This window comes from Oryx dammah, unplaced genomic scaffold, assembly GCF_014754425.2.
Source record: "Oryx dammah isolate SB20612 unplaced genomic scaffold, SCBI_Odam_1.1 HiC_scaffold_23, whole genome shotgun sequence".
Classification (NCBI taxonomy): Eukaryota; Metazoa; Chordata; class Mammalia; order Artiodactyla; family Bovidae; genus Oryx; species Oryx dammah.
Window position 1 is genome coordinate 39,002,480 of NW_024070207.1, and position 12,084 is coordinate 39,014,563.

The following is a 12,084-nucleotide window of genomic DNA, read 5'->3' on the forward strand; positions in this document are numbered from 1 at the left end:
ATCTTGAACGTAACAGTAGTGTTCCCATTCTGTATTCACAGGTGCATAAGCAGATTTACATTTCATATTTAGTTTTATTATGGATAATATTTTGGTATTTTCTTTGTACCTTCCCAGAATGTATTTAGAAGCAGAAATACCTGCTGGTATATGAATGCTGCATAAAATCTTGTAAATTCTTCTTTTTCCTATAAATTCTAATTAAGAAAAATTCCTACTCCTAACCTTGAGAAGAATTTTCCTCTCTGAAAACATTTTTATTGGTATATCTTCCTCTTTCCTTTCTTCCTTGAGAGAAACTGACAAAATAAAAATGAGAATAAGCTTTTTCTCACTCAAAAAATTTATTTGTCCTGAGTTGCTGTAGTTAACTGGTTATCCTTTAGGCAGATTTGAATTTATAACCAACCAAAACACATTTTGATATATTTTGGTATTTGGTTTCCTTTTCATTCTCAATAAACTGAGAGATGGGGATTGAAATTATTTGCTGGAGTATTCCCAATGGTTTTAAAATAATTTTTCATATATAAAAGTAATTTCTCCATTGTAGAAAAATCAGAAAATATAGGAAATTATGAGGCAGAAAATCAATTAGAGATAGCCACTCAGCATTTCACTATGTTTACTTTCAGCTATTTTCAAAGAATAAAGTTATAAACATAATTGGGGTCATAATTTGCATACCTAACTTTGTGTCCTGTTTTTTTCACTTAATATTATGCATAAACCTTTTCCCATGCCATTAAAATGTTTTTGAAAAGAGTAAAGAACATTCCTACGTATGGTTGTACTATAACTTAATTTAAACATTTTTCAATGGCTGTTTTCCACAGGTGGTTTTACATTTGGAGTTATTCTAATTCTTCAGTGAATGTGATTGCATATAAATTAGGTCTGATTTGTTTTGTAGACTAGGTTAATAGAAAATTATTGGATCAGAGAGTATATAAACTTTTAATAAGCTCTGTGATAAATAAGGCAAGTTGCTGTCCAGAGAGTATACCAATTTCCAGCAGTATCTGAAAGTGCCCATCTCACTCTAGGTGTGCCAGTGCTGAGCTGGTACAGGATTTTTAACAATACCTCTCCTTGTATTTTTGCTTGCTCATTGCATTAGATATTTTCAAAATGTACCTGAGCAAACCCATTTTCAATGTAATTTCGAGATGAGCTACTTGCAGTACAGTTCTTAATGTAGTGGTAATGTTCAATTTATTAAGTTAAAAACCAGATGACTAATATGTATAGAATTACAGAGAAAAATACTTTCACATAAGCATTGCAACACTGTAATGGTGTCTACACTTGGTTGGTATGAATGATCTTTGAATTTTCTTTGTGCTCTTCTGTATTTTCCTCAATTTCTATAATAAGTCTATGTTTTTTAATTAGAAGTATAATTCACTAAAATAATAGAACCTCATAAGTAAGCTGAGTACAAATGTTCCATGTCCTTAACAATTTATAAGCCACCCAAAAGGATTTAACAACTTTCCTTGCTTGATAATTTGGCACAGTGTTTCTTTTTACAGTATTGCTTTGAAGTTTCTGTATTTATTTAAGGAAGTGGTGTATTTCTTTAGCATTAATAATGGGCACTGGCCCTCGTGTTTTCTGGGAAGTACCTGTATTGAGAATGTTTCTGTTTCTGACTTATATAGGAGTCTTTTTTAAATGATAGCTTGAATGAAAGGTTGAGTGTTTGACTTGCTTAGAGAAATAGAAGGTATTTTATTAGAATTTACATTAGCCTCTTGGTACACCAAAATTACTTAGGGGCCAAGTAAAGAGGAATGAGAACAGTTCCCAATGAGGCATCTCTACCAAGAAACAAGTGAACAGTTTTTAAGATTTACCTTCCTATGAATTTATTTTGGCATGGCATTTATAGCTTAGGAGAGAGCCTCATTAAAAGTCCACTCATAATGGGCTTCCCTCGTAGCTCAGTCGGTAAAGAACCTGCCTGCAATGCGGGAGACCTGGGTTTGATTCCTGGGTAGGGAAGATCCCCTGGAGAAGGAAGTGGCAACCCACTCCAGTATTCTTGCCTGGAGAATCCCATGGAGAGAGGAGCCTGCCAGGCTACAGTCTACAGGGTCGCAAGAGTTGGACACGACTTAGCGACTAAACCACCACCATAGTACAGTATACTATGATATGTTAATCAAAACCGCTAATAGTCATCGTTATGTACTTTTCTTAAAGAATTTTTTTTCTAAATTTAGATATGAGCTAGTTAAACAATATGAATTATCCAGTAAAGTTAGAGGTAAATTGTATTAAAGTATGTTGTGAGAGGTAAGTAACAGATTAAATTAAAATAGATGAGCATGTTTTCACAATCAGTTTGACATCACAGAATATTTTTAGGGCTCGAGGGATTTAAAAATCTACCTAATTCTTTTATCTTCTTTCCCTCCCTCACTTGAAATTGATTTTACCAGGTTCCCAAATAGTATGTGAGATTTCTTTTCTAAAAATTCTCGCTGATAAGTGGAAATGTGAAGGACAGTTTTTTCTGGTATGAGCCATTTTCCCCAGTTACTCATTTCCAGGAAGATCTGGATTGTGAAAAGGTCTACAGTTTACATTCCTGCAACATTTCAGATTTTCTCTTGACCACAATAAAACAATAGACATCAATAATATTCCATTAATTTTGTCATTGTTTAACATGGGAAAAATAACTTCCAGTAGAATTTTATTTGAATTATTTCTAGGTGAGAAAAATAAGAAAAATAACAATATTAGTTACAGAACTTTTCAATAACCAGTTTCTTTTCCTTGACAGAGATTTGCTATGCCTCTAACCTGATACCATAGCTGTAACAAAACCACACACTAATAATAATATTTTATTGTTTTGCTGTAGATGTGTTCTTTGTGCCATTGTCCCGGAGCAACAATTGGTTGTGATGTGAAAACTTGTCACAGGACATACCACTACCACTGTGCATTGCATGATAAAGCTCAAATACGAGAGAAACCTTCACAAGGAATATACATGTAATTATTTAACTTCTCTTAGCTTTTTTAAAAGTCATACTTTCTTTAGGTCTTTGCAAAAAACTTTTGCCTGATTCCAAGCATCTTATCATCTGTTGTAAAGGGTGTTTTTGGTAGGGAATTGACTGCTTCGAGAAATGGCATAGAAGGTTTAATGATAAGGTTTTTGGAATCTAGTGAATGGGGTGAAGTATACTGCTCATTCTTAATTTGAAAAATGAGTTGGTTTGTTTACTTGGTAATTTTTAATCTTTTCATTTTTTTGTAGGGTTTATTGTCGAAAACACAAGAAAACTGCACATAATTCTGAAGGTATGTCATTCAGCCACTTTTTAATTTTAAGAGGAAATTTGAGTAAAGTATGAGTGAATTATACTATATTAATTTTCACCACAAGAGGTGTCTTAAAATTGAATGCTATTTGAAGAATTAAGAAAAGCGCTCGGGTGCTTGCTTTAGCAGCACATACACTAAAATTGGAACAATATAGAGGAGACTAGCATGGCCCCTGTGCAGTCATGACATACAAATTCATGAGACATTCCATATTTTTCACAACATTGTAAATCAACTATACTTGAGTTTTTTTTTTAAAGAATACTTAACCCAGTTCCTACAGAGGTTCAAAGCCTTTTGAGAGCAGTTTTATTATATCTGGAAATGAATTTTTATTCCTATTATTAAGATTTATAATGAAGATACTTAAGTATAGAGAACAAGTTTGTTCATTTTAAATCAAGGCACTATAAAAATTACTCAAGTTATGAATCAACCAGAACAATGGGAAAAAAAGAGAAAGGCATTTGGATAAACTAATGTGAAAAGTTTACATTAAACTAATAGTGAAAAAGATCTGAATTTTTAAAGAAAACTTTTACCTTAAATTCCTGTAAAGAGTACATGGAGAATATATTTATCTTTAGGGGGCAATGATGCTAGTGGCTATGGGTTTCTGTGTTCAGGTAACTATGTTAGTGGATTGTAAAAGTAATAATTATATAGAGTCCTTGCTACTGTCAGATAAAGAAAACGTGGACTAGAAATACTGGTACATTTTGTGATTAACAATCTTTCTGTTGAATTTTTATTCACATTGCAGTACTTTCACCCCCCTTAATATAGACATGTTCATAAGAAGTAATCAATTTTAAAATACAAACCTTTAAAGTTATTTTATGGTTTGTTTCCACTTAAATTTGTACAAAACCAGGACAGTCATGTTTATATATAGTTAGCCAAGCTGTATAGTTGGTTTTTAAAAGGTATGGGAAAGTTCTGAAACTGAATTCTGACTTGTTTCACATTTCTCATACAGATGGTTTTGATACTCTTTCTAGCAGTATGAAAAGCTCAGATTTAATCTGAGATTGTTCTATCCTTTCATTTAGATTAGAGATCTTTCAAGTTTTTGTAAGCTTCTGAGAGCCTGTTGCTTAGAATTAAGAATGATTTGAGCCTGTTGTTTTAGGAAGTTGTCTCTTTTATAAAGACTTACCTAATTATCAGTGTTAGCACATTAAAATATGTGGCTCTTTTTGATTTCTTAGGTCTTGGTTTTATAATACAAAATAGTATTGTTTTCGCTTTAGGACCGGATTAATCTAAATACTTTAGAAGTGCTGGTTAAAGATTGTCTTGAGCAAAAACTTATTAAGATAAGATATTGGACAAATATAAGAACAGAATCTTTTTTAATTGATAAAGTACAACTGATAAACTTTATAGTGTTTTCCTTCAGTTTTTTCATTTAATTCTGGAATTGAATTGAAAAACCTTTAGTGAAAGGTTAAGTGTAAGCTTTCTCACCTTTCATTGCTTCAGATTTTAACAATGTATTTATTTGATTCTCTTCAAAATTTTAGTGAGCATATGTAGTAAACCAAGGATTGAGACTTAATGATCTGGCAAGTGTATCAGCATACTGGGACAGGGTATTTAAGGGTGGCGACAGTGAGTCATATAGACATTGCCCCTTTTATTCCCTCACTTTCTGAAGCTGATAGTACCATCTAGTGGTGGAGATAAGTCACTGCAGACTACAGAAAGTGAAATAATTTTAACCACCGTTTCGCTTTGAGAAACTTTTTAATGAGGAAGATCTAAATTCATACTTTTCGAGAGGACTTTTCTTTTAGTAGTACTGGCAGGAATACTACAATTCAAACTTATGATACAATTGGTTTGAAATTTGGGTTCGGTGTATACTTTATAGCATATTGGGCTTCTCTGTATTAGTGACATGTAGTGTGTGTATATACTCATATTGTAGAACTTGAGAGCATAACTTTGCAATTTAAAAATATGGCAATTTCTGTTTATTGAACTTAGACTTTTATCACATTTATCTAGCTTAAATTTATTAGATATTGGGTGCTTTGTCAGAAACAGAACTTCCACTTATTTCATTATTCTAATGGGAAACGTATGTTCTACTTTATGATTGTAGTTTATGGTGGGGGGTTATAGGATTGTATTTCAGGGACTGTCTTTGAGAACTGTACCGCACTAGTCTATAGAGCAAAGAGGAATTGATACCTCTGGCAGCATATTGATCATTTGCCATCTGTGGCTCAGTACCTACTTTTAATACTTAAAGTGATAAATACTATATAATTCAGTCTGTTATGTTAGCTTGATATAACATGAACTGTGTTTTGAAATATTAAATTTGAGAATCTCTGTACCATCTTCCATACTTTTGCCTTCTCCAGAATGTTATATACTTGGAATCATACAATATGTAGCCTTTTCAGATTGGTTTCTTTCACTTAGTTGGCCTTTGTGGGGAGGGAGATGAGTTGTTAATGCTTACAAGAAAGGATTCAATGGACAAGAAGAGATTGAAGGTACAAGGAGGAGGATTGAGTGCACAGGTGGAACAACTGCCCTGTGATAAGGAGAACCTTTCCACTGTAATAGGAGAGAAGGAAGATAGACGGTTCCTATTAGGTCTGTTTTCCCTGTGAGGGAAACTGTAGGGGGATGGGTGAGGGTTGGAAGTTGGAGAGAGTTTTGAAATACTAGTTGTGAAGACCAGGGGAGAAAGTTTATGTAAAGAAGTGTAAAGTTTCCAGACCTTATTGGAGCAGTTGAGGTTAGTAACCCTGAATTTATAAAATGATGCCGTCAGGTGTGTGACATTTCCTCTAGCAATTCGGGATCCTGGGTGTAGCACAGAGAAAGTGGCTAGTTGGTTCATTCAGAATCAGGATTTTTTCCAAGTGAGTTCAACAAAAAAGTAAAGGGATAGGAAGTTTAGAATATTTGCTAGAGAGAAATAAACTGAAAGGAATTAATAAACTGGAAGTTCTGGTAAGATTGAAGAACAATGAGAATGAAACTACTTAGGAAAGCAATCATCTGTGGTCCCACGGTATGAGGCAGTGATTTCAGAGATAGAATCCTTTTAGGTGATTATGAGGTATCTGGGTGTGATTATAGGGGTTAGGTGGTTGATGGAGGACATTAGTGAAGATTGGGTTAGGTGGTTGATGGAGGACATTAGTGAAGATTAAGGAACTGAATGACTACGTGTTGCTTGGATTGTCCATGTGGACAGTGAAATCACCCAGGATGATAGCAATTTCCAATCTTCATTACTTTTATTAAATGGAAATTTAGGGAGATCTTAATGTGGTATCAAGGTCTTTAAAAACCTTTTAAGTTTAGGTGCATAGAATAGATTTACTAAGTACTGGAAAGGCAGCTTTCCTCTCATACTTGTCCTTGTTTCTCAGTTTCCAAAGTTTTTCGCTGAAGGCAACATCTAGGATCAGTTTCTTTTGTGTCCTTCAAGAGCACTAATATGCATACATAAGCATATGTATAGCTATTGATTTTCTGCCTTGCAGAGGCATATAAAAATGTTTATTTGGTATTAATACTTCTAGAGCATATAGTCACTCACTGACACATGTCTGTCCCAGCTCTGCTCTTCCCTAGCTTTGTGATCTTGGGCAGAATAATTTTAACTTTTCTGAATTTACTGTTCTTATCTGTAAAATGGGGGATGAGGATGATGACTGATACAACCTCATGGGGCTGTTTTGAGACTCAAATGAAATAATGCATGTAAACTGCATAGCACATCTGGTATAGTAAAAACTCAAATGTTAGGTCTTATATTTTGGGTATTTGCATTTATATATTAAATGGAAAAGGGCAAGATGTAGAGCAGTATGCTTGGATTTGCATATGCATAGAAAATAACAGCTGACATTTATTGAGAGTGTCTTATGTGCCAGGCCCTGTTCCAGATTAAGTACCTTAACTCTTTTAATTGAAGAACCCTCTAAAGTAGGTCTCAGGTCCAAGGACACAGAGTCTCTGACAACAGATCCAGGATTCAAAACCAAGCTCTCTACCCTTGAGATTGAGAAAAGAAGCCTTAACAATAGTACCTTGAGAAGGGAGGGAGCAAATATGAAGAAAGGGAAGCAAGAAAATTAGGACAAGAGCTGGGAGTGCAGAGCAGTTGGAATTGGAAGGTGGAAAGGGAGATTTTTCCTTCTTTCATGCAGATAATTATTTTATAATTATTATTAAAAATGTTAACTTTAAAAAATGTAAAATATTTTCACAGTTTTGAATAGGAAAAAAACCAGTAAGCAACCATGAAAAATTTAAACAAAGGTGCTGGGACTAGCTTCCTACTCACATTTTCATGTGCAAGTAATTTTCAGAATACATTTCCCAAAATAATATTGCTGGGGTCAAAAGGTTTAATCTTTTTAAGGTTCTCAATCCACACTGCCATGCTATTTTCTAGAAAGATTGTGCTAGATTATATTCCCATCAGCAGTGGCTGACTTTACCCCCTCCTTTCACCACATTGTATGTTATGAATTCTTTTAAATACAAAGGTAGTATACTGCCCATTGTTTAAAAAATTTAAATAGTACAGTAGTACTATTAAAGTAGTTCAGAAAGCCCTCTCTTTACCCCAGAATCACACTCTATGAGTAACTACTAATAATGGTTTGTATATCTTCTCAGAACCTTTCTTACATACATACAATCTTACATATGTATCCATTTATGCACTGTTCATAATACAGTGGCATCATAGTATATATATAGGTGATGTTGTGCAACTTGTTCTTTTCTTTCTGTGATATATCAGACACCCTTCTCTGTCTGCATACAGATCAACCTCATTCTTTTTAATAGTTGTGTTATTTATATCCCATAGAATAAATAGAACTGTAGTTTACTTATAGATTTCTCTACTTTAAAAAAATCATCTTGGGACTTCCCTGACGCTCCAGTGGTTGAAACTCCGCGCTCCCAATGTAGGGGCCCCAGGTTTGATCCCTGGTGAGAGAACTAGATCTCACATTCTGCAACTAAGACCCAGTGCAACCAAATAAATACAAACAAAGTGTTTTAAAAACTCACCTATATCTGCTTTTTCCACATAGAAATAAAACTGCATTGATGTTCTGTATACTTATGTACTTATGCAAGTGATTCTATAGGATAAAATCTTAGAAATGGGGATGGCAGGTGACAGTCTATGCATTTAACATTGGAAATAAGTACTGTAATATGTACCAACATTGTATGAGAGTGTCCAGTTCCCTATACCTCTGCTGGATATTATCAGCCTTATAACTTTTACCCATATGATTATCTCATTTAATTTCCATTTCTGTTATCACTAATAAGGTTGTGCTTCTGCCCATTTTTTTTGGTCATTTATATTTCTTCTGTGAACTGTCAGTTCTGTCTTTTACATGTTTTTCTTTCAAGGTTTATCTTTTCAAAATTGATTTGAAGTGCTCTCTGTAAAGTATAGATATTCATTCCCTGCCACTAAATGGCTTCTAATTAGGTGTCCTAATCCCAAAATTCTCTTCCATTTTCTTCTATTACATTTATAGTTTGTTATTTTACTAGATTTTTGGCTCCATCTCTAATTTTTTCATATGGTATGAGAATAGGAGTCTCCATTTTTAGAAAATAGGTAGCCATTTGTGCCATTATGTCTGTCCCCAACTCATTTGAAATGCCACCATTATCATACTCTGATTTTCCGTATCCGTATGGGTTTGTTTTCAGCCTAGCTTTCTCTTCTGATATGGGTCTATTCCTATGCCAGTGTTGTTTTTTTAAGTACTTTCGCTTTATGGTATATTTTGATATCTTTTTTTTAAAGGTAGTATTATACATTTACTGTTCCAGAAAACTGGGGAATCAACTTAAGTTCTGTCTTTTCAACATTTCATTAAATAAGGTTAGCAAGAACTGATACCATTCTCATCTTGATCTGGTTCATCCAGAAGCATCATTTATCTCAGTATATTTGTGGGGTTTCTTTTATGTTTGTATTTCTAACACATTTCTTGTTGGATTTATTGTAGCTTTTTATAACTAAAGATTGCTATTTTGATAGGTGAAAATGATATATCACTTAATTTACACTTTGACTCCAGAGAAGTCAAATTTTCTCAAAGTATATTTAACTATTTATGTTCTATGAATTATTTGATCATATTTTTCTGTTGGATTCTTAATCTTTTATGAGCTTATCAGATCATAAAGATACTGATCCTTTGTCATAAATACAGAAGATATTTTTCCAGTTTATTGTTTGCCTTTTAAATTTATCACTTATTTTTTTACTTTCAGAAGTTTAAGAGTCTATAGTTAAATTTTGTCGATCTTCTGTGATTTTTTTTTTTTACTATTGCTATTAAAGTCCCCTGAAATTTTATACTGAATGATTTCATACTTAGGACAGACATATGCCATGTAGAGAGTTAGACATGTTGGCCTGATAATGGAATCAGTTAAGTAATTTCTTTATAGGTATTTAACAATAACAATGTAGTGTTATTATAGTGCTAATGATTTTTGTTTTCATTGTAAATGACAGAATATTATGTATTTTACATATATGATATAGTATGTACCAGGATAATTGAAACATTTGGTTATGATTTTTCATTTTAATTTTTGGTACATACAAGTAATTCTAATAGCTTTAATGAAATTGTGTCTTAAGAATTCACAGATTAAATGTTTAAAAAAGTAGGTGGTGTGTTCTGATGTTAAATTTGCTATAGTGTTAAGATTAGAATATATCTTTAATTGACTTGTCTGTCTTCACAGGGAGAGTTATCCAGATTTTTGCCTGTAAAACTCTCCCCCTCCCCTTTTTCTTCTCTCAGATTCTACCATAGTTAGGTGAAGTTACATTGATACAAGTTTTAATAACGGTTTTGCAAATGATCTAATGCTCTCAGTTCCTGGAGTTTATATATGCAAGTACACTACTTAAATTACCCTTTTCTTATCATAATTAATGTGCTTTTATTGCTTTAAAAAACCCCTTAAAATATTCATTAGGAAAGACCAGCATCTGAGAATAGGAGTTAATATGCTTTCTCATGGAGAAATTAGTCCATGGAATTATAGTCAATAATTTATGGTGAAAGAAAAATCAAAATAGGTATTAGAACTGTACCTAAAACTTTCTGTAGTTTGACTCTAAGACTGAATATGTGGTTTTTATATCTTTTGAATACTAAATACATTGTCTTATATACTGTACACCCTCAATGAATAAAATATTTGTAGTGAATAACCAAATGAAACACCTCTATTAATGGTACAAATTCTTTTCAAATTGCTGGGAAGTACAGTTCTGAAACTTCTACATTAATTTTGTTTAATCCATTAAAGTATGTACAGACAGCCTGCAACATAGCTTTCCTACCACTTACATTAGAAATTCCTTTTATACTTAGGAAGTGAAAGTTTTAGTCACTCAGTCGTGTTCCGACTCTTGCGATCCCATGGACTGTAGCCTGCCAGGGTCCTCTGTCCACGGAATTCTCCAGGCAAGAATACTGGAGTGGGTTGCCATTTCCTTCTTCAGAGGATCTTCCCAACCTGGGAATTGAACCCAGGTCTCCTGTATCTCCTGCATTGCAAGCAGATTCTTGACAATCTGAGAACCACCAGGGCTTAATATTTGTTTACTTGATCAGTTGGTTAGCTCATTTGTAGATGACTTCTTTGTTGAATTAGGTCTTTTGATTTTCATGTTAGTTTAAAGAGCTATCTAGAACAGTGCTGCCCAATAGCACTTTTCTCCCATGATAGGAACATTCTATATCTGTGATGTCCAGTAGAGACTCAGCTTACTGCATGTGACTAATAAATACTTAAATGTGGTCAGTCAGACTGAGAAATTGATGGTTTAATCTTACTTAATTGTAAATGACTTAAATTTTAAAAAAGCATACTGCCAGTGGCTGCTGTATTGGACAGCACAGATATACATGGGCTTCCCAGGTGGCGCAGTGGTAAAGAATCCAGCAGGAGACACAGGTTCAATCCCTGGGTTGAGAAGATCCCCTGGAGGAGGTGACTGAGCTTCCCTGGTAGGTCAGTCAGTAAAGAATCCGCCTGCAGTGCAGGAGACCCAGGTTTGATATGTGAGTTGGGAAGATCCCCTGGAGAAGGAAACCAAACCACTCCAGTATTCTTGCCTAGAGAATTCCATGGACAGAGAAGCCTGGCAGGGTATAGTCCATGAGATCGCAAGAGTCAGACATGACTTAGTGACTAAACCACCACCACTACCTGGAGGAGGAAACGGCAGACCACTCCAATATTCTTGTCTGGAAAATTCCAAGGACAGAGGAGACTGGCAGGCTACCGACCATGGGGTCATAAGGAGTCAGACATGACTGAGGGACTGAGCACACATGCATGTTATACCTACTTTATTTTCATTTAGTTTTCCAAGTTATGGTAAGTTTAAATTTTGGGTAATTTTTCTGATTTCACCAATAGTGTGAGGGAAAACTCTATGAAACCTATGGTTAAAAAAAAAAAAAAACACAACAACACAAGATCTAATTCTTTTTTTTTAAAAGTTATTTATTTTATTATTATTATTTTGGCTGCACCGAGTCTTTGTTGCTTTGCATGGCCTTTCTCTAGTTGTGGCAAGTGGGGACTATACTCTAGTTGTGGTGTGGGCTTCTCACTGTAATGGCTTCTCTTGTGGAGCACAGGCTCTAGAGTGTGCAGGCTTTAGTAATTGTGGCCCACAGACTCAGT

At 34.2% G+C, this 12,084-nt stretch overlaps 1 protein-coding gene and 1 non-coding gene across 3 annotated transcripts in view; both read left to right on the forward strand.

Annotated features, from left to right (window-relative positions):
- PHF6 (PHD finger protein 6) overlaps positions 1-12,084 on the forward strand; it is a 48,130-nt gene that overhangs the window by 15,504 nt on the left and 20,542 nt on the right. For both annotated transcript variants that reach the window (XM_040266188.1, XM_040266189.1), the window contains exons 4-5: positions 2,876-3,009; positions 3,278-3,321. In XM_040266188.1, the coding sequence (XP_040122122.1) occupies positions 2,876-3,009; positions 3,278-3,321 (178 nt within the window). The remainder of the gene's footprint in view (positions 1-2,875; positions 3,010-3,277; positions 3,322-12,084) is intronic.
- LOC120882753 lies at positions 3,456-3,562 on the forward strand. Its single transcript, XR_005725605.1, has one exon. It is a non-coding gene; the product is annotated as a U6 spliceosomal RNA (small nuclear RNA).